Below are 25267 nucleotides of genomic sequence, written 5' to 3' on the forward strand. Positions count from 1 at the left end.
AGCAATCCCGCCAAAGCCTGTTCCCACCCGGAGCGGGAGCGGGAGCGGGAGCCTCCCGTAGGGAGGAGGAGCAGGGGCGTGGATGGCTGTCACTGCAGGGCCCTCCAGGGGGTGCCTGAGCCCAGCTGTCCCTCTGAGGTCGCCCCCTAGTGGAGGGGGAGGGATTTCCCCTCGGGGAAAAGTTGTCCCCCGTGATGGACGGCTCCCTGCCGCCCCCCCCCCCCACCCCATCATCACAGAGACAGGAGGGAGCTGACGGGCCACCGTCCCCCCGCCCGGTCCCCGGGCACTGCCAGCCGCACGGCGCACAGTTAGAGCTGAGGTGACAAAACGGAACGTCACAGGACCAGTGCCTTCGGTCATCCTCCGATGGGTTCCCTTGTGCAGAGCGCGGACCCGTTGCACGGAGCGCATGCTTTAAAAGGTTTTTAACGGGCAAGCTGCGATGGTCCTTGTGGCCGTGCCCCCCGCCGCCCCGAGACTAAGTGACTGATTGAGAGCCGAGCGCTGGGGAAGCACAGGCGTGGCGCACCGCGACGGAGGCTGCTCGCGGAGCATGCTCGCTCGGCCGGACGTAAATCAAACACCTCGTGGGCTTTGTTTTCCTGGTTGTTTGGAAGCAGCCAGAAGCAGGCTATTAACAAAATTGTAGGATGGAGAAAAGAAATGAATACCTGTGCTTCCCCCCGCGCCGCACGGCGCCCGCGCGTACGCACACGCACACACACACACAGGCACACACACACAGGCACACACACACGCACACAGGCACACACACAGGCACACACGCACACAGGCACACACACAGGCACACACGCACACACAGGCACACGCAGGCACAGGCACACACAGGCACACACACAGGCACACACGCACACACAGGCACACGCAGGCACAGGCACACACACACAGGCACACAGGCACACGCACGCACACGCACAGCCACCCGCCCCCGGGGGGGAAGAGTGGCACCCTGGCGGTCGCCCTATGGTGGGCGCCGAGGCTCTGGTGGGCGCAGCTCTGGGCCGGGCACCCTGCGCTCGGTCTCGTGGTCTCGGTGTCACCGTGCTGGGTGGGCCGCCCGCGGGGCCGCCGGGGGAGGTAAGGCATATGCTGCTGGTCAGGAGGGGGAACCCATGCTCATGCTCAGATGCTGTTTCAGAGGAGGACTGGGCAGCTCCATCCGGCTGGAAGGGGAGGGGCGGGGGCGGGGAAGGAAACCGAGACGGAAGGAAGGACAGGACGTATGACGATGACAGTATGACTCCGGCCGAGAACAGCTAATAAATAAAGGAGAGACCAGGGGGCCCGGCCTGGGCGGCTCAGGGGCTGAGCATTGACCTAGGAGCCAGGAGGTCACGGTGCGATCCCCGGCCAGGGCACAGGCCCGGGTCGTGTCCCCAGTGGGGGCGTGCAGGAGGCAGCCGATCCATGATTCTCCTCATCACGGATCTCTCCATCTCTCGCTCTCCCCCTTCCTCTCCGACATCAACAGAAACAGAACGAAACCCGGAGCAGGACGGGCGGGCGGGGCCGGTGGAATGTGACAGGCGACAGGCGCCGGTTTGGGCCGCGGCCCGCCCCGCCGCCCCCCTAGATGGACCTCCGCCGGCGCATGAGCCGGTGCACGTCCGTGAGGCTGTGCGGCCCCGGCGACACGGAGCTGGTGGGCGACGGGAAGAAGCTGTTGCGCAGGGTGCTGGGCGAGATCTCCTCGATGTGGTAGGACACGGAGTGGAAGTACTGCGGGCCCAGCTGGCCGCCCAGGCCCAGCGAGTTCTGGTGGCCGGCGGCGGGGCGGCCGCCCGCGCGGCCCGGGGGCCGGTAGCAGGAGCAGGAGCACACGGACTGCAGGTCCCCGTCCGCCTTGCCGCCCCGCGCCCGGCCCCGCGGGGCCTCGCCGGGCAGGTGCAGCGCCAGGCTGTTCCGGGCGCCGGCCAGGGAGGCCCGCTCCTCGGCGTCCCGCCGCTCGTCCTCGCTGTTCATGGTGAGGAAGCGCAGCACCACCAGGTTGAGGAAGGCGCCGATGACGGTGAGCCCCACCAGGATGTACATGAAGCTGAAGGCCACGTAGAGCGGCTTGCGCTGCAGCGCGCCCTTGGTCTGCAGCGCCACGTAGTCGCCGAAGCCGATGGTGGTGAGCGTGATGAAGCAGTAGTAGTAGGCGTGGAAGAAGCTCCAGTCCTCGCACTGCGAGAAGGCGGCCGCGCCGATGCACAGCGTGCCCATGCAGGAGAAGAAGCCCACGGTCACCATGTTCTCCATGGACACGTCCGTGTGCCGCATGCCGCAGCACTTCTTGATGCGCTTCAGCAGGTACCGCACGAAGGTGTTCATGCGCTCGCCCAGGCTCTGGAACATGACCAGCGTCAGCGGGATGCCCAGCACCGCGTAGAACATGCAGAAGGCCTTGCCAGCGTCCGTGCCGGGGGCCGCGTGCCCGTAACCTGCGGGGGGGGAGGGGGGAGAGAGCACAGGGAGAGCGGTGACCGGAGGGCCGTGAGGTTGGATGACGGGGGGGGGGGGGGGGGCAGGCTTGGGGGTGTTTCAATGGGGAGGGGCCGGGGAGTGTCCGTGGGAGGGGGTTGGAACACCCCCATCATGGGCGGGTTCAGGGTGAGGGTTAGAGGAGAGAGACAACCAATGCAGACGGGTAGGGGGCACCTGGGTGGTTTCCTTGGGGTGAGTTTGGAGTCTGCCCAGATCCCGAAGGGAGGGGAGAGGGGTGGGAGGAATCGGAGGAGCGCTGTCCGCTGAAGCCTGGGGCCGGGGGGGGGCGGTCATGGGAAGGGGGTGTAGGTGGTGATTTGCGTCATTTCCGTTGGGAGAGGAAGAAGAGTGTGGGAGCCCCTTCACGGTTCATGGTTCTTAGAGCAACACGAAGTTTAAAAAAATACAGACAGCCCATTCACTACGAAGAGCACTGCCGAGCTTCAAGCCCGACGAAGACCAGCAGCCCTCTCTGGGCCAGCGCGGACGGTGCGCCAGGCTCGGGCTCACACCCGCCGTCCGCCGCTGCTTTATTAAGGGAGATCAGCACGTACCCATAGGAACAGCCCGGTCTGAAGGACAGAGAGGAGCGCAGATAAAATAAACAAGCACCGCCTCAGACAGCTGCGGGCAATCAGGGAAGGATCAGAGAAGGGAAACAGACCGAGGCCAAAAGGGAGGGATGTAGCCACATCGGGTAGAGGACCCGAGTGTACAGATCCAAGAAGCCGCGTGAGCCCCACGCAGGATAAATACGAGGAAAGCCACCCGTCTGAGTGAGACTGCCGAAAACCAAGGAGAGACGATCTTGAAAGCAGCCAGAGAGAAACAAGGGGTCCCACACAGGGACACGGCTGGTGCAGTTCTGCGGCAAACAGTGGAATCGCACCTTTAAGAGCTTTTTGAAAAAGGCTGTTAACCCAGAATTGTCTACGCAGAGAAAATATCCTTTAAGAAGGAAAGCCAAATATATTTTCAGGGTAAGGAACATTTGCTAACAGCCGATCTGCATGGCGTGACTTCCAAAGGAAGGTATGTCTGTGCCAGTGTGGCTCAGTGGATGGAGCGTCGGCCTGCGGACTGAAGGGTCCCAGGTTCAATTCCAGTCAAGGGCACAGGCCTGGGTTGCAGGCTCGAGCCCCAATGTTGGGTGTGCAGGAGGGAGACAGCCAGTCAGTGATTCTCTCTCATCATTGGTGTTTCTATCTCCCTCCCGCTTCCCCTCTGAAATCAATAAAAATATATTTTAAAAATAAAGGGAGGAAGTTCTGCCTGGAAGGAAGAGATGCAGACGGAGACGGCAGCTCGGGAGGGGATGAAGCACCTCGGCACACACGTGGGTGCGTATGTACCCCTGTGCGGGGTGGGAGCCCACCGCTCTGCCACGGGGCCCGCCGCCCCGCCGCCCTGCCACGGGGTCCGCCTCCCTGCCACGGAGCCCACCGCCCCGCCCACTGCCCCGCCACGGAGCCCGCCGCCCGGCCACGGGGCCCGCCGCCCCGCCACGGGGCCCACCGCCCCGCCCGCCGCCCCGCCACGGGGCCCACCTGTGTGCCTGCCACAGAAGGCCGGGCGGATGCGGGGAGTGAGCACGGTGGTAACGTCAGCTCGCGGCCCCTGTGGGATGTGTGCCCTGGCGGAAGCCGATCTGGCCTTTTCTGGCTCAAACACTGCACCCCAGGGTCCGGGCCTCCCTGCACCCCCCTGCTGTCAGCACCGGTCAGCAGGCAGCCCCCGGGGACAGTGCGCACCTGGGTAGCCTGCAGGTCACATGGTCCTCGGGCTCCCAGTGCGGAGCATCCAGTGGACAGCCCGCCGGGAGGAGGCCGGAGCCGGGAGGTGCTGAGGGTCCGGGACCCGTGTCTGAGCTTCTAAAGAGCCGGTGCGGAGGGCGCCGTGTCCTGTAAATACCCACCGGACCCACTGCTCGTCCCCTCTGCTCACGGGACCTGCCGAGACGGCGCCACGAGCCACGCACATCCCACACCCACCCGGCTCCTGCCCGGCCCCCGAGGCAGCCGGGCCCTCCTGCAGAGCGGGCGCTCGGAGCAGGGGAACGAGGCGGGTGGAGCGGAGTAGCGACGAGGTGTGGAGGCACCAGACACGCACACAGCTCCTTCCGCTGCCTCTGGCCGCCGGGGCCCGAGAGGGCCAGGCCCCTCCTGAGCTGCCCCGAAGCCCCTTGGGGTCGATCCCCGGCCGAGAATTCCCACGGGCTGCTGCACACTCGTGGACAAGGCCGGCCCTGGCATCCGGCCCCAGTCTGAGTCCCGAGTCCCACAGGGACCTTGTCCGGTCCGTCCCCCTCCCCAGGCCTGTCTTCTCCTGCCAATTCCACTGCAGCCCCGGCTCCCGCTCCCTGCTCCCAGCTCCCAGCTCCAGGTTCCCCGCTCGCAACTCCCAGCTCCCAGCTCCCAGCTCCAGGTTCCCCTCTCCCGGCTCCCGACTCCCGGCTGCCCGCTCCCGGCTCCAGGCTCCCCGCTCCGCAAGTGGGAGCAGCTGGCAGGCCGGTGCCAGGTGTGGGTGGTAGGCCTGGCTCCTCCCGCCCACAGCTGCAGGGCGGAGGAGGGGGCGGAGGAGGGGGCAGGGGGACAGGCCTGCCTGCCGGGCCGGAGCTAGCACTGGGCCTCTGGGCTTCGGCACATTTGCTGCCGGAAGAGAATGAAATATTTATGAAGCGCAGGCGAGCACTCGGCGCTGTAGGAGTTCAATGGGCACAAATCGCATTAAGGAATGACTCAGGGCAGCACGGGGGCGGGCCCCCGGCTTCCTGGCCGCTCCCACTCCGGCCTGGGTCAGCCCTGGCTCAGCCTGCCCCACCTGCCCCCGGAGGAGGGAGGCCGAGGCGGAGGCCACTGAGGGCTCTGGGGAGCCCGCCGCTGGCCGTTGCCAGTTCCCAGCGCACAGCCGCTCCACAGGTCCGGGCTACCCCCAGGCTCCCCGCAGCTCCGTGCTGTTGCTGGTCCTGGGGTTCGCCCCCTCTCCCCCTTCCCTCCCTCCCCTCCCCCTGCCACATCGGGCCCCATTCAGGTTTCCGGAGGAGCTACACACGATTAAAACTCAGGCGCGGCTTCGTGGCTGAGCATTGCCCTATGAACCAGGAGGCCACAGTCTGGTTCCCAGTCAGGGCACAGGCCTGGGTTGTGGGCTCAGTCCCCAGTAGGGGGCGTGCAGGAGGCAGCCGTCCATGATGCTCTCTCTTCACTGACGTTTCTCTCTCCCTCTCCCTTCCTCTCTGACAGCAATAAAAATTCACGTTTTTAAAAAAAGAGTCAGGTGAAGGTGTGGCTTTCCTGCATTCGCTCTGTCATCTGAAACAACCGCCCTGGCCAGCCCCCCCCGCCCCCCCCCCCGTCACCCCAGGACCCCGGAGCCCCAGGACCCGCCTCCATCACCCCTGGGGGCGCAGGGGAGGTGCCTCCTGTGGGCTCTGACTGGGTGCCAGCCCCGCCCTGAGCCAATGGGCAGGGGCTTTCCTGCGGGCATCGGAGGGCCCGGAGGGCGATGGCCCAGCCGGGGTCACTCAGCGCCTTCCGGACGGCCCCCCACCAGAGCCTCTGGCTTCCGCCAGTGTTTTGATTGTGACTGATGACGGCTCAGCAGGCCCCACGCCTGGTTGTGCCGGCGGAGAAGGAGCAGCCGTGTGTGTGGGTAACAAAGCACTCACAGCGCAGACACCCCGCACGCCCCGGGGTCCCTCCCGGGAGCCGCTGGCCTGTCCGCGGAGGTGGGGCCGGCAGGTGAGGGAGCGGGCTGCGGGCGGGCGGAGGCCGGGGGGGCGGGGGCCAGGGCCCTGATTTCGGAGAGAAGCCGGAAGACGGGGTCTGGAGTGTGGGATCTAATTGGTGTCTAATTACACATTCCTACATGTGGCACGGGGCACTCAAAACAAGACGAAGCAGCCATCTGTCTGTCTGCAGCAGAGGCATCCCAACATGGCGGGGGGGGGGGGGGAGCAGGAGGGGCTGGGGGAGGAGGGGGCAGCAGAGGGGGGCTCAGCGAGCCACATGCCGGGCTCCCCACCACCCAGCCCCCTTTCCCCTCCCCCCCCCCGTCACTGAGCCCACAACGGTTCCATTTCACAGATGCACAAATCGAGGCGACAGAGGTGACACGGCCCGTGGGCCGCCTCCCCCAGCAGCAGAGGTCCCCCTGCCCCGACAGGACGGAGGAGGGCCACGCCCGGGGAGCAGGGCCTTCTGGGTAGACTGAGGCCCCTTCCCACAACCGCCGAGGGGAATGCCTCCCCATCTCGCAGGAGAGAAAAGGCTGAGGCTGCAGCCCTCGGCCCTGCCTGCAGCCGCCTGAGGGTGTGGGTCTGAGCGTGGAGCCGGCAGGGGGCAGGGGCGAGGGCTCGGGGAGGGGCCTGGCCCGGGGCCGCCGAGCTGAGCCCTCTGAGCAGCAGGCGGGGGTGGGGGGCAGCCCGTTTCCACCCCGTCTCTCAGGGCTGCCGGCTGCTGGGACGCTCATGAGGCGCCCACGGGGTCAGCTCGCCCTGAGAGACAGCCAGCGGGCGCTGGGCACCCAGACACACCCCTCCAGCCCCTCCCAGCTTCCCAGCTCCGAGGCTGGAGACAGCAGTGTGGAGCGTGCCCGGGGACACCCTCCGCCCACAGGTGAACTCGCTGGGGCTGGGGCCGAGGCTCACGTGCAGCCAATGAGAGTTTAATGGGCAGAAAGGACGGTTCCAGCCGCAGCCTGCAGGGCCCACGGGCCTGCACTGGAGTCCGTCTGGGACGGGAGTGCAAGGGCGCCCTCTGGCGGGAGCTCGGGGGACTGCGGGCCCACCAGGCCTGCCGCACTGCCCACAGCCCAGGCTCCCCAGGGACCATCAAACCAGGGGGGTGCCCCTCACCCTCTCGGTGGTGGGAAGTCTCCCCCAGAAGTTAGCGTCCACTGCGGCAGCACTGGCAATACCACCAGGTTACCATGAGACGGCGGTGGTGGCGGCGGGACCGCCAACAGTCCCAGAGGGCGAGGAGCTACAACGCGGGTGCCCCGAGTCCCTCCCTCTCAGGGAGGGGACCGCCTTTGGGAGGTGCGCGGTGTTCCCTCCGGGGCCCGGATGAGAAACGGGCGGACTGTGGTCTTCCTGGGCCCCGGCGGAGACTGGTCTGGGACCCGGCTCTGTCCCTGCTACCGGCCCGCCCGGGGACGCCCCCCGAGGGCCGACAGCGGCCTCTCCGATGGAGCCAGGGAGGCCGAGGCCTCGGAGGACACGTTCACAGCCCACCTTCCTGTCTCTGAAAATACATTTAAACAAGAAGAGAGTGGCCCTGACCAGTCTGGCTCAGTGGATGGAGCGTCGGCCTGCGGACTGAAGGGTCCCAGGTTCGATTCCGGTCAAGGGCATGTACCTGGGTTGCTGGCTCATCCCCAGAGGGGGGCGTGCAGGAGGCAGCTGGTTGATGTTTCTCTCATGGATGTTCCTGACTCTCTCTCCCGCTCCCTTCCTCTCTGTAAAAAATCAATAAAGTGTATTTAAAAGGAAAAGAAGAGTGGAGGAGCCGACCACTGCACCTGGGACCTCCCTCCGGCCCTCGGCTGTCCCAGGGGCTCGGGTTCAATCCCCCGCTCAGCCTCTGCCTGCCCCCTGCCCCTAGTGCTCCTCCCGGTGAACAGAGGGGCTGCCTCTGATGGGAGGGGGGAGTCACCAGACTCCAGTGTTCCCGAGCGCAGGAGCCGTGCAGGAGCCGAGGCCGATGGAGGTTACCTCCTCTGCCCTCCGCGCTGGGAGTGCGGCCTGAGGAGCTCTCAGAGGGAGGGCCGGTGTGGTGACCGCCGCTTCCCGGCCAGCGACATGCCCAACACTGCTGGCCGCTGCGGGTGCCGGCCACCAGGCAATGGCGAGCTCTGGGCTCCGGCGGGCCCTCCCTCAGCCCAGGCGGAGCCCTGGGCCGCAGGGCCGGGCGCTGGCTCCGCCCCGCCTCTCTCCTGCGTGGGATCGGGACCTGGGTGGCTGGGGTGGCAGAGCCGCGGCCACGGGGAGACTGGTCTGTGCATGAGGACCGTTTGCTGAGTCCCCTGTGGGCCGTCTGGGCCCCCCGCGCACAGGCCTCCGTCCTCAGTGCCTACTGATGCGGAGGGGAGGGCGCAGCGCGGGCTGCGGGCCCTGCCCAGTCCTGGGGGCGGGGGCCGGCCCCCACCGGCCCGGGTCCGTGGCATGAAACGGTGAGGAGCAGGGACAGAAGCCACCAGCCTGTCGGCCTCTGGCTCCTGTAGGTTTCCCACCGGCCGGCGGCCAGCAGTGCCCGTAGCCTTCCTCTGAGAGCCGGCGTGCCTGCCGCGGCCCGGCAGACGGTGTCAGCACCACTCACCGCACGTGGCTTCACCCGACTCTCCCACCTCTCCACGCCGGGTTTGCCCCGGGTCACATGGAGGCCCCACACCCGGAGGCCCCCCCTCGCCCCCGACCCAGCCCTCCCCGTCCCCCCTGCAGGGGACCCTCCTCCCCACTCCAGGCCGTCTTCTGGGCCCACGGAGACCCCTCCTCCTATTCTCACCTGACACTTCCGGGGCGGCTGAGCCCCCCGCCCCCCCCCAATGTGAGCCCCTGGGGCAGGGCCACCCGACCCCTCCTGACCCCAACACCCACTCCAGGAAACACCTCGCCCACACACTCACACGGAGCAGACGGCGGAGGGAAACTCCACGCCCACGCATGGCCGTGCGCACCGGGCTGCTGCACCAGAGCCCAGGCCCTGCCGGCCCGGCTCAGCCCGGCCGGAGCTCCCTCCCGAGAACGCGCCCCGCACGTCTCACCCCAGCTCCTCCCCCGAGGGGCGTGGAGGCCCGGAGTGGGCAGGTCTCCCAGGACGGGCGGGTGGGTGGGTAGATTGATGGATGGATAGACAAATGGATGGGCAGACTGATGTTTAGGTGAATCAATGGTTAATTCAACAATGGATGAATGGATGAGGGGATTGATGGATGAATGCATGCATGGATAAGGGGATGGATGGATGGGTGGATAGATGGATGGATGGAGGAATGGATGCATGCATGCATGGATAAGGGGATGGAGGGATGGATGGATGGAGGATGGATGGATGGATGGATAAGAGGATGGATGGATAAGGGGATGGATGGATGGATGGATGGATGGATGGATGAAGGATGGATGGATGGATGGATGGATGGATAGGGGATGAGTGGTTGGAGAAGGTGGGTTGGTTGGACACAGGTTGGTGAGTGGGAAGGTGGACCTGTGGGCAAAAGGCAGAGCTGGAAGCACCATTCTGGTGTGTCAGGATCAGAGGCCCCTGCTTACACACACACACACACACACACACACACACACACACACACACGCCTGCGCTCAGACCGCCTGGAACACACTGACAGTGACAAGTGACGGGCTGGCTGCAGGCCCCTGTGGCCTCGGTTGTCAGGAGTCTGATGGTCCATCTCCCGCGAACGTGCCCCCCGCCCCCAATCCCCGCACAGCCCTCGCCGGGTCCGGGGGCAGAGCAGGCCGCCACCTCTGGTAATCACGAGGAGCAAACACAACAAAACAAAACAAAACAAAGCAAAACAGAAGCCTCCTTCCCGGCGCCTTCCCAAAATAGCCTCTCGCCACCCGGACACGCTGGCTGGCTCCCTCAGCAAACCTGACCCGGCAGATTTTCTGGAACCCGGAGCCCGGGGCTGGGGGTGCAGGGGCGGGAGAGGATGAGGGGGCGGGGTCGCCTCGGGGAAGCAGGGAGCTGGCAGGTGCCGGCAAGGAGGGTGCCGTCATGCCCCTCCTCAGCTGAGTAAACTGAGGCCCAGCAAGGGGACGTCCGGGCTTGGGCCCCACAGCCTGCTCCTTCCACACCCGTCCTCCTCCCGGGCTCTGCTCCCCCGAGTGGGAGCGGAGAAGGCAGACGGGGTGGCCAGCCCCGAGCAGTCAGGGAAGACTTCCTGGAGGAGGCAGGTTCCTGAGCGGATCCCACCTCTGGCCGGTGAGAGGCAGGGCACCACCGTGAGGCCTGGGGACATTCCTGGAGCCTCGGGGCCTCAGCTTCCTCGTCTGTGTAATGGGAACGAGAACGCTGGGCGGACCAGGGGGGTCAGACAGGCTGATCAGACACGGAGGCGAGGGAGGGGCCCCGGCAGCCTCGACGGCACTGAGCCGAGGCTCAGGCAGGGGCACTCGGGGCCACCTTCTCCTGGCACAGCCCGGGGTCAGGGAGCCAGGGCTGGGGCAGACACTGACCCCGGGCAGGTGAACGAACCAGCTGGGGCCAGACCTGAGCCGAGCGGCAGCTGCCGGCTCCTCCGCCCAGCCGGGCCTCTGGGGCTCCGGAGGAAACCAGGAGCAGCCCTGAGCGGGAGCAGCCCTGCCCGGGGCGGGGGGGGGGGGGGGGGGGGAGGGCACTGAGCGGCAGGAGGGCAGGGGTGGGCTGTGTGGCCTCGGGCAGGCTGCTGAGCCTCTCTGAGTAGAACCTCTCATGGGCCTGACCAGGACCCACAGGGAAAGGCACTGAGGCGGGACGGCTGGGGACGCGGAGGGGGCACAGACGCCCCCATGCGGCCGGGCAGGCAGCGGGACCGCCGGGGCCATGGGACTGCCCCAGGCGCTGTGCCGGGGCCCAGGCCGCTGCCAGGACGCCCCGGGGAGAGGGGTGCACCCTCTCGCCCTGCCTGAGCTTCTGCAGCCGCCCCCCGGGGCTAACACCCCACACCTGAGAGAGGAGCCCCGGAGGGGGAGGGGGAGGGGGAGGGGTCCGAGAGCACAGCCCCGCCCGCAGGTGCCGGTGCGGCACAGGCCCGGCCAGGAGCCCAGGGCAGGAGGCCTGTGTCTGCGCGGAGGGGTGCCCCTGCCTGCGGGGTGCGGGCCTCCCGCTGCCTCTCCCGCTGCCGTCACAGAAGCCCCCGCACCAGGTGCAGCGCCCGGGGTGGGGGTGGGGGCGACAGGGGGCTGGTGGCACGGGCCGAGGCCTCCTGCCGGGGTTAGGTGAGTGGAGCCTGGGCTGTCCCAAGTCAAGGTCGTGGCAGGAAGCACAAGTCCACTCGGGCGCGTCTCTGAAGACGGGGCGGAGAGGCAAGGGGAGGCTGAGGGCACCAGCTGGCCAGGGAGCCGCGCGGAGCAGGGGCGGGGCCTGCGGGCCTGGGGAGCCAGGCAGGGGTGCAGGGGGGGCAGCACGGGGGGGGCAGGGTGCAGGCCCAGGTCGGGGTGCAGCCACCCAAGCATGACGCTGAGACGGGAGGGCAGAGGCCTGTCTCCGGTGGCCAGACCGTCCCTCCAGCCCAGGGGTTCCCGCCTTCCTAACACCGCGGCCCTTTCACACAGCTCCTCCCGGGGTGGTGACCCCAACCATAACGTCACTTCCGTTGCTGCTGCATAACTGTGCCCTTGCTGCTGTTATAAATCGTAATGTAAGTGTCTGTGTTTTCCGATGGTCTTAGGCGACCCCTGTGAAAGGGACAAACCACAGGTTGAGAACTGCTGCTCCGGAGCCCCCAATAGTTCAAAACTCAGGGACGTTGGCGGGGACAGCCCCAGACCTCAGCCATGCGGCCACGCAGACTCCCTCCGGCCAGCAGCCCGGCCTGCTCCCCAGCCCTGCAGGGGGCTCGAGGGGCCGACGGCGCCGTGGCCATGACCACGGGGGGAGGGAGGCGCTCCCGGGAGGGCGTGTGCGGCCCTGAGGCGGAGGGGGCGGGGGAGCCTCCGGAGTTCCCAGACACGAAGGTGCTGGGACCCACGGCAGCCACGGGTGGAGGCCCGGCTGCCAGGGGCCTGGCCCAGGGTCCCCACGGGTCAGGCAGCACAGCCTGGCTCCTGGCTCCTGGCTCTGGCTTAGGAATGAGGCCCTGCCCCCACTGCCCCCAGGGGGCGCCCAAGAGCTGAGCCTGAACAGCCAGCCCATCCCCACTCCAGCCCTCCCTGGGGAGCCGCCCGCCCTGCTGCCCTGGCACCCCCCTGGCAGCAGCCTGCTGGCCGCTGGGCGGGAGGGAGACTCGGCACCCGGAGGTGCTCAGGAGCGGCCACCGTGGCGCTGGGCGGGCCCTGCAGTGTCGGCCCCGCCGCCCGCACTCACGGCCGCTGTCCGCTCCCCGGGGGCCGGCTCGTGGCCTCCGCCAGGCCCAGCTTCTCCCTCTCGCCCACCTACTGCGGAGAGGGCAGGAGGTGGGCAGGGGAGGCCCGTGCCCCCCACCCGCTCAGCGACTGGGCTCACCACAGCCCCCACCCTGACCCGGACTGCTTCCTCCTGGCACCCCACCCCCGCCAGCACCTTAGGCTCAAGAGGGACCCGCAGCCCCCAGACCAGGCAGGACAGAGACGTGGGCTCAGTCCCCATCCTCTCTGGGCCTCGAAACGTGCCTCCCAATCGCTCCCCGAGGCAGCCAGAAACACACCTGAACCCCCACGGAGCCCAGCAATGCCCACGGCGCCCACGGTCCTCATCCCGGACACTGGGCACGCTGCACCCGAGGCCAGGCTGGCACGGGGCAGGCAGCACGGGTCACCTCCCGACTCTCCACACCACTGAGCCACGGCAGAGAGGCCACGGCAGTGAAGCCACAGGCAGGCGAGGCCACAGGCAGTGAGGCCACAGCAGCGAGGCCACGGCAGTGAGGCCACAGAGCCCCGACTTCTCCACAGGACCCCGCACCTGCTTCTCCTCCTTTCTCCTCTTTAGGGAGCGCTGGGCCAGCCATCAGTGCCACCCGCACCCCGCTTTCCCTCCTTAGTGACAGCTATCCAGAGCCCCCAGACCCGCCACGTTCCTCGGGTTTCGGGACTCTGACTCACCCCGGTGACCACCATTTCTGTGACAATGACCCCAATGCCCAGGGGGGCCCCTACTCGCTCTCCTCCCTGAACAGCAATCCCCAGGGCAATGGGCCGAGCAGGGGGGCCCTCCCAGAACAGGGAATGGAGGGGCGGGGCGGGTCCAGGCTCTCGGACCCGGACCAGCCACCACGGGGCAGAGGGCCGCCCGGTCCAGCTCCAGACGCCCAGTCCAGCGAGGACGCTGGGAGCGCCTTCGGCCTCAGAAGCTGGACTTGGCTTGGGGGCTGGGGGCTGGGGGCTGGGACTCGCCAGCTCCAGGGCGTCACCCCCTCCGCAGGGCCTTCCCGGCTCAGCCGGGCCAGGCCGGCACTCCCTTTGCCCAAAGGAAGGAGAGTCCGAACCTTCCGTGGTGCCCAGGCGGTGGGCAAGTCCCGCCTCGAGGGGCAGGGCCCTGGCAGCCTGAGCAGGCGGCCTGGACGCTCCCTGCAGAGGGCAGCGGCTGTGCTCAGGCCCCGCACGGGGACAGTGTCCCTGCGGCAGCGCGGGGGCTCGGGGTGGCCCCTGGCAGGCCCAGGGTGGGGGGGGGGGGTGCTCAGACAGCAGCTCGGGCCGGAGCCCGGGCAGGCCCGGGGGCCTGGGTTCGGAGGAAAAGCGGCGACGTGGCAGCCCCTGGGTGAGTGGCAGGTGAGGGTGCGGGGACCCCACTGCCCTCCCACGGCCCGCCTCCCGCTGCCGCCAGCACCTGCTGCTCCGAACGGCGGGCAGCTGTGTTTCGAGCATTTGCTTTTCAGAAAGACCTGGAGAACCTTCCAGAACAATGACACACAGCACCCGGGGAGGCCGTTCCACTCACTCCAGGTTCCGCAAACACCCTCCCGGGCCTGCGCCCGGCAGCCTGACACCTGGCCCGGAGCCGGGCCTGCGGGGGGGGGGTGCTCCGGGAAGGGGAGGGGAGGGGAGGGGAGGAGGGCAGCCCGGGCGGCAGGTGCTGAGCTGGGGGGGCTGGGCGCAGGACACAGGACTCAGGTGACGTCTGCGGGGAGCCGGGGCCCGTGGCCGGGGAGCCGGGGCCCGTGGCCGGGGAGCCGGGGCCTGTGGCCGGGGAGCCGGGGCCCGTGGCCTGGTTGCAGGCCGCTGGGAGCCGGCAGTGAGGCAATGGAATGACGGCCCGGGCAGCGGGTGCACATCATCAGGGGCCTGGGCTCCCTGGCTAACAGGCTCTGGGCGAGGGGTGAGGGGTGAGGGGCGAGGGGCGCGGGGCGCGGGGTGAGCGGTGAGGGGTGAAGGGTGAGGGGTGAGGAGTGAGGGGTGAGGGGTGAGGGGTGAGGGGTGAGGGGTGAGGGGTGGGGGTGAGGGGTGAGGAGTGAGGGGTGAGGGGTGGGGGTGAGGGGTGAGGAGTGAGGGGTGAGGGGTGGGGGTGAGGGGTGAGGGGTGGGGGGTGAGGGGTGGGGGTGAGGGGTGAGGGGTGGGGGGTGAGGGGTGCAGGGTGAGGGGTGAGGAGTGAGGGGTGAGGGGTGAGGGGTGCGGGGTGAGGGGTGCAGGGTGAGGGGTGAGGAGTGAGGGGTGAGGGGTGAGGGGTGAGGGGTGCAGGGTGAGGGGTGAGGAGTGAGGGGTGAGGGGTGAGGGGTGAGGGGTGCAGGGTGAGGGGTGAGGAGTGAGGGGTGAGGGGTGAGGGGTGAGGGGTGAGGGGTGGGGGTGAGGGGTGAGGGGTGGGGGTGAGGGGTGAGGGGTGGCGGGTGACAGGTGAGGGGTGAGGGGTGCTGCGTGAGCAGGGGCCAGCCAGCCCACCCGGAGGAGCCAAGCGGAGCGGCTCGGTGTGCCCAGAGCGCTGGCTGGGGAGGCACCTGCAGGGAAGCCTTTCTGACAGCCGGGCCGGGAGCGGGGAGGGGGAGGGGGCCGCGGGCCGGGCATGGGTCCCCTAAGCCACAGTTGGCCACGCCCCCTGATGGAAGGAGAGGGAACTGCACTGACTGCTGAGCAGCCTGGGGGCCGGGCGGTGCTGCTGGCCCAGGAGGAACCGCTTACTTAGGGGACTCCTTCAGTCGCACTGGTCGTGGGCGCCCACACGTGGTGTTTTGTGGAAGAGCCACACTCAGGGGCCGAAGGCCGCATGTGGCTCCTTGGCTGCGGTCTGCTGCCCCCGGCCCTGGAGAGCCCAGGTCAGCCGCACTCCGGCGGCCCCTCCAGGGCTCCCGACACCGCCCGTTCCTGGCGAGTCCTGAGGGAGCTGCGCTCCCACACCCTGGTGACCGCGGAGAGCACCGACCGGCTGCTTTCTGTCCCCCTCCCAGGGAGCCACGGCCACCCTGACGGTGAGGCCCGTGACCGTCCCACGGACAGCCTGACGGTGAGGCCCGTGACCGTCCCACGGACAGCCTGACGGTGAGGCCCGTGACCGTCCCAGGACAACCCTGACCGGAGCGGGCATCGCCTCACCGCCATGACCTCTGTACACGCCGTCTCAGCGCCTCCCTGAGGAGGAGGCAGGAAGGCGCTAAAGAACGAGCGTCGGTGTGACCCACGCTGAGGAGAGGAGGGAGGCACAGAGCTGACATCGGGGGAAGCCCTTGGGGCCACACGTAGCAGACACGACCGAGCAGCCTGTTCTGTGAGAGCGAGAGGACTCCACCGAGAGGGGGCGCCTCGCACGGGCGTGGGCATCGGCCACCGAGCCTCACGTTCCTGAGACCGGATCGGCCCGCCCTGCGGGGAGAAACGGCAGACAAACGCGACCGAGCAGAGAGACCGCGGGCTTCCCTCCGCAGCCAGGCGGGAAGCGTGTCCGAATCGGTCGTAGAAAAGCAGGGCCGGGCGTGCAGAGCCGGGGAGGCACCGGCGAGTGAGGCGACCTCAGGTGAGGAAGACGGGGGTGGGGGGCAGGGGGATGCAGGACGGCAGCGGACTGAACGGAGAGCAAACCCGTTAAAAGCACAGACGTCACTAAAGCATGATCACCTGCCCCCGGTGTGTGCATGCTTCGCCAGCCGTGTGCGGGGGGACTTAGCCAGCAGTCACCTGTGTTCTACCCTTGAAAGGGACTCGGGGAACGTGGTGAACGAGCTGGACGGAGCAGGTTTACGTAGGGCTTTGTGCACGTTTACGTATATACTCTACCTCGGCAGCACCGCCTGCTGCCTGCTGAAAAGCCGGATGAAGAAAGAGGTTTAAAAGAAGCACAGTAACTTCATACACCCCCAAGCGTGTTGAAGGAGGCGGGTCACCACAGTCTACAAATGGGGACACCAAGGTAGGCAGATTCCGCCTTGCAAAAGACAGGAAACGGGCAATAGCCACCGTTTCCAAAGCGACAGCATTCCCGCCCAGGAAAGGCCTGCACCTCAGAAGGCCTCTCTCTCACCACCCGGGGGGGTAGGAGTGGGGGGAGGGAGGGATCGCAAGCATGCCACCGCTGGCCCTTCTGCACCCATGGCAGACATGACCAATCAATCACACACAGCACTCTTCGGCGTCACCATGGCAGACATGACCAATCAATCACACACAGCACTCTTCGGCGTCACCATGGCAAGCATGACCAATCAATCCCCGCTCTGCATTTCAGCGGCCACGACCAACTGGCTGGACCAGACTGACCGGGTGAAGCCGCTCCGTCCCTGGAGCGAGACCAAGACCCACGGACTCCCGTTCCTCCTGGCTCTGCGCTGTCTACAGCTGCACCCACTTGTCCCAAGGATGCGCCACGTCTGAGGTAAGGCACCAGCCTTCCAACCCTGACTGCTGAGACAGCGTGCTGGGAGAGAGAGAACATCGGAAACGTTCCCAGCATGCTGAGAGCCGCTCACGTTAAAAACAAACAAAAACAGCCCGGCCAGTGTGGCCCAGTGGTTGAGCGTTGAACTATGAACCAGGTCACAGTTCAATTCCTGGTCACAGGCCTGGGTTGCAGGCTCCATCCCAAGTGGGGCGTGCAGGAGGCAGCAGATCCATGATTCCCTCTCATCATGGATGTTTCTATCTCTCTCTCTCCCCCTCCCTTCCTCTCTGAAACCAATAAAATTATACTTATAAAAAACCAGCAACATCTGTACACATGGAAGTTCAATAAAGGAGTTCAGCGATCTGTTCTTGGCAAGAGGAGGGAGGGATTCTTTAAAATCACTACACACCCTGGGATTGTTAATAGATGATGTCCATTCGGCAGATGTACAGCCGTGAAAGCACGTTTCCCCGTGGCGCAGACACACTGGGTGCCGTCTGTGTCCACGTAAAGAGAAAGGGGTTCTGCAGGGGAGGGAACAGCACCCGGACGCCTGGGGCCCTACACTACCGTGTCCACTCCCTCCTCCCCTGGACCCGCCGGCCAGCGTGCCAGGCCCCGGCCGCTCGGGTGGGCAGACACAGTCCGGCCAGTGAGATGTGAGCGGAGCCTCGGAGGGGCTGCCCGGGAGCTCCTGGAGGAGCGGGCTCAGCGGCCGGGCTCTGCTCGCTGCTCCTCCCTCTCCTGCCGGGAAGGATGCGGAGGCGATGCCGGGGGCTCAGCGGCCACCTCGGCACGTGAGGCGCGTCCTGCGGACGGAGCCGGCTGACCCTGCGGAGCAGAGAGGAGCCTGCGTCTCGGGGGGGCCTGGGAGCCGCTGTCAGCCCCGCGGCCGGCCCCGGCTTCTCACCGAGGAGACCGGCTGCTGGCCGGGCCGCTGTTAACGGGTTCTCTGCGGCAGGCGCCGGGCAGTCCGAGCAGAGCGCTCCGAGGAGCTGGGGACGCGCACGCGTGGCTTCTGTCCCCTCTCCGCCATCCTTCCCGCCGCTGCTCCCGCGTCCCCCCGTCCAGCGATGGATCCACACACACTGGCCTCCGCTCCCGTTCCCTGCGCCTGAGCGCGGGCCCCAGTGGGCGCTGGACGATGTGCCAGCCGCCAGGTTCCTCCCACTCGGGGGCCGCTGCCCCAGACACGCATCCGCCCAGAGGACTGGCATCAGGACGGACTCGCCAACGTCCCCTGCAGCACCGGGACCGGGGGGGGGGGGGGAGGGGGGAGCAGGCAGCCCAGCCGTCACTGCCCACTGAGTCTGAGACACGGAACTCGACGCGGGCACAGCTGTGGGCAGAGAGCTTCCTGCCCCGGAGGCCGCAGCCGGGTGGGCACCACGCGCCCCAGGCTCCCCACCCCCAGCACCATCTCCCAGAGCCTCTGCTTTTGGGGAGCCACGGGTCACCCCGTTCTCCCAGCTCACTGAGCTTGTCCTGCCCACAGGAGCAAGCTTAACCTGCCCCCCCGAGCCCCTCCCCCCAATCCACCTGAGCCAGCTGGCCAGCACCACCTCCCCAGCAGCTGCCCAGGCACCGCGGGGCCTGGCAGAGCCAGGACCGAGAACCCCGGGCGGAGCAGGCTGTGCTCAGCCCGGGAACCCCGCTTCCCCTGGGGGCCCAGGTCTGCTCACCAAGCCCCCCGCCGGGCCCCGTGCTCACAGCGCTCCTGCGTGTGCTCCTCCCGGCTTCCCTTTCCCATCAGCCACCAGCCCTCTCCCTGCGCCCCCACACCTGCTTCTGTTTTGTGCCCAGGCCCTGCCCGGGAGCCAGTGCACTGAGCACTCGGGACGCAGTGAGGGGGCTGCCCAGAGGGGGGCGCCAGCCCTCACAGGGGGACAGACGGAGCCCGGGCTGGCTCCTCCTGCAGGGCCAGGCCGTCAGGGGGCACACCCAGAGACCAGCACCCCGGGGGGAGGCACCAGGCTCACGGAGCAGAGGACGATGGGTAGGAACGCGGGGCCTGAGCCGTCTCCAACCTCCAGGACATGCTCCCGAGAGGAGGCGCCCCTCCACGCCGCCCCTGGTCCCGGGACTTAAAGCACAGCGTGGGCGCCGGCCGAACGGGAGAGCAGACGGCGGCCCCACAGCCTTAGGGAGTGGCACAGGCCCGGCCCCGGCAGGCCCGGAGGGGTTCCCTGTGCAGAGGGGAGACCCCACCGCACTCCCACTCGAGAATTCCTCCGCCCGGGGCCCTCCGCCTGTGCCCCCGGCCCAGCGAGGCCTCAGAGGACAGGTCCCAGGGTGCCACCTGCACCCCCTCCCAGCACCTGCGCCCCTCCAGGCCCGTGTGTCTGCACCCGACCCCTCCCAGCACCTGTGCCTGCACCTGTGCCCCTCCCGGCAGGAGCGTGGGAAGGAGCTGAAGCTGCTGAATGGGGGATGAATGAGCCTGGGAACGCAGGGCCCAGGGTGCTCGGCAGAGGGAGGGGTGAGCGGTGGTGGGTGCCTGCGATGGGGAAGGTGAGTGTGAGCTGTGAGATTAAAATGGCGTTCAAGGCCCGCTGCCGCTTTGGTACCTCAGTCTCACCAGCTGTAAAGTGGGGCAGCACCCCTCCAGGCCCGGGCAGAGTGAGTGCCAGGGTGTGGGGTGTGCCATCCGGCAGATGCCGCGAGAAGGGACTCAGTCTGGTCTCCACAACGCTGGGAATGGGGGCCAGGGCCCAGGGGGAAGCCAGGGGGACTGGAGGCAGGCCCACCCCGCGGGCCGCAGGGAGGGGCTCACGGCTCAGCTGATCTGCTCCTCACGCTGGACAGCACCAGCCAGCGCTTGGGTTTCCACTTCCCTCCCGAAGGCCAGGCCTTATCTTGTCATCTAGACGGTCCCCAGAGCAAAGCGCAGGCCAGGCCGCGGCCAGGGAGGCGCACACGCGCTGGGGGAGCCGCACCGAGGCCCGGGACGCGGGGAGAGCCTCACCCAGCGCTGTCAGGGCTGCGTGCGAACCAGATAAGGGAGGCGTCTGGAAAGCCCGGGTTCGGCAGGTGCAGCACTGGGTCTGGAGACAACGGGCCCTCGGCCTCGACTCAGAGGTGCCCACCCCGGCCAGGCCTGCCCCGGCGATCCCCGCGGCTCCTGCAGCAGTGCCCCCTCTCCCCCCGCCCCCGCCCCGGCCAGCTGGGCCCAACGGACCTGGGACTCACACCCGGCTGTCAGTCTCCCCTCTCAAACCCCCCTGCCCTCCCAGGGCAGGTTGTAACTCGCCCTCCTGGCTCGCCAGGCGAGACCTGAGTTCTAAGCGGGTTTCTTCCCCCGTGACCCTGAGGGGGTCACCGCTTGGGCCCCTGCTAGCCTGGAAAAGGGGGTGTCATGGAGACCCCACCCTGCTGTCAGGAGCAGCCGCTGGTGGTGGAACCCCATTCTGGCCTCAAGAGCCTCCTGCAGGGAAGTGACAAGTGTGCCAGGGTCCCCAGTGCACCCAGACCGCAGCCCCAGACAGAGGGATTCAAGCCCGGCCGCCAGCAGTCCAAGTCCACCACCTCCCTCACCTCTACCTCTACCATCACCATCACCACCTCTGCCTCCATCACCACCATCACCACCTCTGCCTCCATCACCACCACCTCCCTCACCTCTATCTTCACCATCACCATCACCTCCCTCACCTCTACCTCCACCATCACCATCACCTCTACCTCCACCATCACCATCACCACCTCTGCCTCCATCACCACCACCTCCTTCACCTCTACCTCCACCTTCTCCTCTACCACCACCACCATCACCATCACCATCACCTCTACCACCATCACCTCTGCCTCTACCACCACCACCATCAATATCACTCCATCACCACCACCATCACTGCCTCTGCCCCCATTACCATCACCATCACCACCACTTCCATCGCTATCACCAGCATCATCACCACCTCTACCTCCATCACCTCCATCACCATCACCTCCACCTCCACCAACCGCCTGGGGGTGGGGAGAGCTTCCCAATCGTCCTGCCGATCAGACGAGCACGGCAGGCTTTCCATCGGTAACCCGGGGGAGCGTCCCCCCGGTCTAGGCTCCCCACGAACAGAATCACAGCAGGACCTCGGGACGTGGGCACCAGTGGCACCGACATCGAAGCAGCCGAGGCAGGCAGCAGCGGGGCTGGGCTTGTGGCAGAGCCGAAGCCGCCTTCGGGCCCTGGACCCCTGAGCGCCCTCCTTAGGCCGTGCCCGGGGTCCCTCGAGACTCAGCGTCTGTCCCTCCAAAGCCTTTCTCGAAGGCGCAACCACAGACCCGACGCTAAGTGTTTAAGATCCATTTCCCAGAGCAAGCCATTAGCAGCCTCTGAGAGGTGGCTCCTTAGCGGAGGAGTGCCCGGGCCCTGCCCACCTCGGTGAGAGCCGAGAGTGGGAGCTCACGCCCCACACCCCGGCTGGAGGGACCTGAGCACAGGCCCCTGTTGGACAGGAGACAGGCCTGGGAGCCGGCGTGGGGCTGGGTTTTGTTCTGGGCCTGGAACACCTTCATTTGCATTTATATTAAAAAAAGGAGAAAACAAACAGAATTAACTAGAAAGGTGCTCTGTTTCCTGTAAGTTCCAGGGCTCCACTCACCAGCTTCCTGGGGCAGAGCGCAGGACAGCAGGCCCAGGCAGGAGCCGGTACCCAGCTACTAAGCGCTCCCCTCGCTGGTGGCTGCAGGCACCAGGGCTCCCCCGACCCTTCAGAGTCAGCCTGGCAGGTGGCCACTGTGCAATGCCCCTCCCTCTTACAGGTGGGGAAACTGAGGCTGGGAGCTGGGAAGCGCCCGGAGTGGCTGGACTTGGGCTCCACGCTCAGCGTCTCCCCGGCCCAGGGCGGCTGGGCGGAGACGGTCTTTCCCTCCAGGCCTGGTGGGTTACCCCGACCCTCCTCCCCGGGAAAGCAGCTGGCCCTCAGTAACGGCCAGAGAGGGATCCGCGCTGTGCCAGGCGCCCTGGGGCACACCCACAGCCCCGGCTGCGACAACACCGCGCTGGGCCACCCTCTCCCGGAGGTTTCTCTTCCCAGCCGTCACCGTGGGAAGCACAGGCCCAGAACGACCCGTCAGAATCAATAAACACGCCCCGAGCAGCACGGATCTCACAGTTTCCTTTTCTCAGGCAAACCCGCATCTCCAGGTTCGATTTCAACCCCAACCCTCTCCTACGGGGTCAGCTCCTGGGACCGGCCCTGCGTCCTGGCGTGTCCGGAGAGCGGCCAGACGGCCCTGTCCTGGGTGGGGAGCACTAAAGACTGGGAGAGGGGGGCCTCCCCGCCCCGGAGGTCAGTTTAGGGGCACCTGTCCTGCTCTCTGCCTCCAGCTCACAGGCCCTGACCCCCAGGGCCTTGCCTGCGCCTGTGTGTTCCGGCCGCAGCTCACAGTGGAAGTTTACAGACAGAAAGGACCGTCATGGCAGCGCCCGGCTGGCCCGTCCGGCACCGGAGCACGCCGAGGGCGGGGAAGGCTCTCCTGGGCTCTGGCCCCGGCCGGAGGGGTGGCGGGCGGACGCGGAGCAGAGCTGGATATGGAGATGACAGAAGGACAGCTTCCTTCCAACACCATGAGATGCTGCAGCCATGAATTAAACATTTCTGACAAGATGACTGAAAAGTGTTTGCAGCCGAGCCGGGAAGGCAGGCCGAGCCAGGACTTCCTGTTGCATATGGCACGGCGAGCAGCCCCGCCAGCACACAGCGCTCCCCGGACGGCAAACGCCGAGGGGACAGCAGAGGGGGGTGGGCCTCCTCCCGGGTGCAGGACGGACAGGGCTGGACGGGGCCGGGAAAGAGACCTCCGGCCAGCACGGGGCCCTGGCAGGGCGAGGAGAGGGTGTGTGCGGAGGGCAGGGTGCAGGCTGGGGCATGCCGGTCAGACGCCACCTCCTCCCGCCGGGCGGGCACCCACCAACCTGGGAGGAAGGGACCTGCCTGAGCTCCCTCCCGAAGGTCCCCCTCAAAGTGGAGCGTCTGCAAGTTCACCAAGCCCGGGCCTCTGCGTGCTGCGGGCACCCGCCAGGGAATGCGGGGAGCACAGCGCCTGGTGGGGGCCAGGGGAGCCCCCGGGGCCTACCAGAGGGCTCCCCCAGGCTGGGGCCAACTTCTCTGGTTTGCAGGCAACACGCAGGCTGGTCCTGCCCGCGGCCCTGGGCTGGGCTGGCCAGGACCGTCTCCCCGGGCGCCTCCTTGTTCCCAGCACCGTTCACCGGCTGCCGGCCCCTCGCCAACCACCGGACACTAACTCTCTCCCCCAGGCCTGGCACACCCGCCGCAGGGCTCAGAGAAGGGGCGCCCGCAGGGAGGAGGCTGGCTGGCGGGGTCAGCGCCTCCCACGCCCCGGGAGCCGGCCGGCCGCCTGAGTCTCCGCACGCGGATGGCAGCCAGGCCGCCCTCCCAACTCCGAGCGGTAGTAAGTGTGAGGCCGGGGCGGTGGGTGTCTGCGGGTTATTCTTAGCCTCCACTCGCCTCCCGGCGCGGCGCCTCCGCCCCCCGGAGCCCGCACGCTCCGGGCTCACACGCTCGGGGCCGGGCACCTGCGCGGGGAGAGCCCAGCCGGGTCCTCCGGGAACCGTGCGCCAGGAGGAGGGGGCTCGGAGGGAGGCGGGAGGGGCCGGGCCCCGGGCTCCGCACACCCAGCCCCGCGCCGCCGCGCGCCCGGCCGCCTCCCGGCTCCTCCCCGGCTGCTGCTCCCGGCCCCTCCGGGCGGCGCGGGCTGGGTGTGGGGAGCCGGGCGCCGGCCTTACCGATGGTGGTGATGACCGTGATGGCAAAGTAGAAGGAGCCGGCGAAGCGCCACTGCACGCCGGCGCGGTGCGGCTCGGCCTGCAGGATGACCTGCTCCAGCTGCCGGTAGTCCTCGCCGCTCATGTTGTACTTGCCCCGCAGGCGCGCCTCCTCCGCCCGGAGTTTCTCCTCCTCGCGCATCTCGTGGTCCGACTCCAGCGCGTCGAAGACGGCGGCGCCCACCAGCAGGTAGGTGAAGGTGCAGGCGATGAGGGCCAGGGTCCGCACGTTCTGCCTCTTCATGGCCGCCAGCAGGGCGCCGGCGCGGGGGGCATGTCCCGCAGCCTCGCCGCCGCCGCGCGCGTCCCTCTGCAGCGCCCGGCCGCCGCCTCCGCCGCCGCCGCCTCCGAGTCCAAGTTGTAAGCGGCGGCGGCGGCCGCAGCAGCGGCGGCGGCGGCGGCGGGGAGGCGGGGGGCGGGGAGGCCGGGGGCGCCCCCCTCCGCCGGGGCCGCCGGGGCCACCGCCGCGGGGCGGCCGGCGGGGCAGGGGCGCGGGCGCGGGCGCGAAGGCGGCCAGGCACAGGAGGCTGCTGGAGCGCCGCGGCCAGGCGCCCGGGAGCCCCGACACCCCGCGCCAGAGCCGGCCCAGGCAGCCCGCCCCGCCCCGCAGGGCCATGCACCGCGGCGCCCCCGGCACCGCCGGCCGCCGCCCCCCGCGCCCCGCGCCCGCCGGGGGAGCAGGGGCGGGGGCGGGGCGCGGCCGGCGGGCGGCCTCCGGGGCCCGCGCCCCTCGGGGTCCGGCTGCCGGGCGGCGGCGCCCCGCTAGGAGCCCGCGGGTTGGCGCGCGCCCGGCGGGACCTGCTTCTCCGGGTTCGGCTCCTCGGTCCCCCCGGGGGGTGCGGGAAAGTTTGCGAAGCGCCGGCGTCTCCGGAGGCCCCGCCGGCGGGGAGGGGCCGGCAGGTGCAGTGGCGGGCGGGGCGGCCCGAGGCCCGCGGGTCCCAGCGCCGGGGCCCCGGGCGCGCAGGGGCGGGCGGGGCGCTGCGGGCGGCGGCCGGTCCAAGTTCGCGGCCTCAGCCCCCGGGGCGCGGGAGCGGGGCGCGGCCTCCGGGCGGCTCAGCCCGCGGCGCGGCGGCCTCGGGGGCGGCCGGGAGGCGGCGCGGCGGCGGGCGTCCGGCCCGCGTCTCCGAGGGCGGCGGGCGCGGCGGCGGCGGCGGCGGGAGGGGCCCCGCGGGCCTCGCGGGGCTGCGGGGCGGGCGCGGGCGCATCAGCCGCGCCGGGGTCCGGGCCCTCCGGCGTCCGGGGTCTGGGAGGCGGCGGCGGCGCGGATCTGCCCGGGGCGCTGCGTGCGTGAGCGCCGGAGGGAGCCGAGTGTGTGCGTGTCTGTGTGCGGGTGTGTGTGTGTGTGTGTGTGTGTGTGTGCGCGCGCGCGCGCGCGCGTGGCAGCCCCGCTCCGGCGGGAGGCCGCGGGGGGCGGGGGCCGGGCTACGCGGAGGCCCGGCCTCCCCTCCTCCCCGCCCGCCCCCCGCGGCCTCCGGGGCGCGCCGCCCCGCCTGGTCCCCGGCCAGCTGGCCAGGCGGCCGCTCCCGCGGCAGACCGAGCCGCGCGGGGC

The 25267-nt window shown here is 68.7% G+C and overlaps 1 protein-coding gene across 2 annotated transcripts in view; it reads right to left on the minus strand.

Annotated features, from left to right (window-relative positions):
• The window catches only part of KCNK9 (potassium two pore domain channel subfamily K member 9), a 40216-nt gene extending 15876 nt beyond the window's left edge, over positions 1–24340 (minus strand). Inside the window, exons 1-2 of one of the 2 annotated variants that reach the window (XR_014793197.1) lie at positions 23680–24340; positions 1449–2447 (exon numbers count right to left, since the gene is read on the minus strand). Coding sequence is in view for 1 of the 2 variants with exons in the window: in XM_084864730.1 (XP_084720856.1) it covers positions 1594–2447; positions 23680–24334 (1509 nt within the window). In the remaining variant the exon portion in view is untranslated. Of the gene's footprint in view, positions 1–899; positions 2448–23679 lie in introns of those variants that run through there. The other variant, XM_084864730.1, reaches the window with a different exon arrangement.
• Positions 24341–25267: the final 927 nt, after the last annotated feature.

Source organism: Pipistrellus hanaki (genome assembly GCF_964339955.1).
Source record: "Pipistrellus hanaki genome assembly, chromosome: 17".
Lineage (NCBI taxonomy): Eukaryota > Metazoa > Chordata > Mammalia > Chiroptera > Vespertilionidae > Pipistrellus > Pipistrellus hanaki.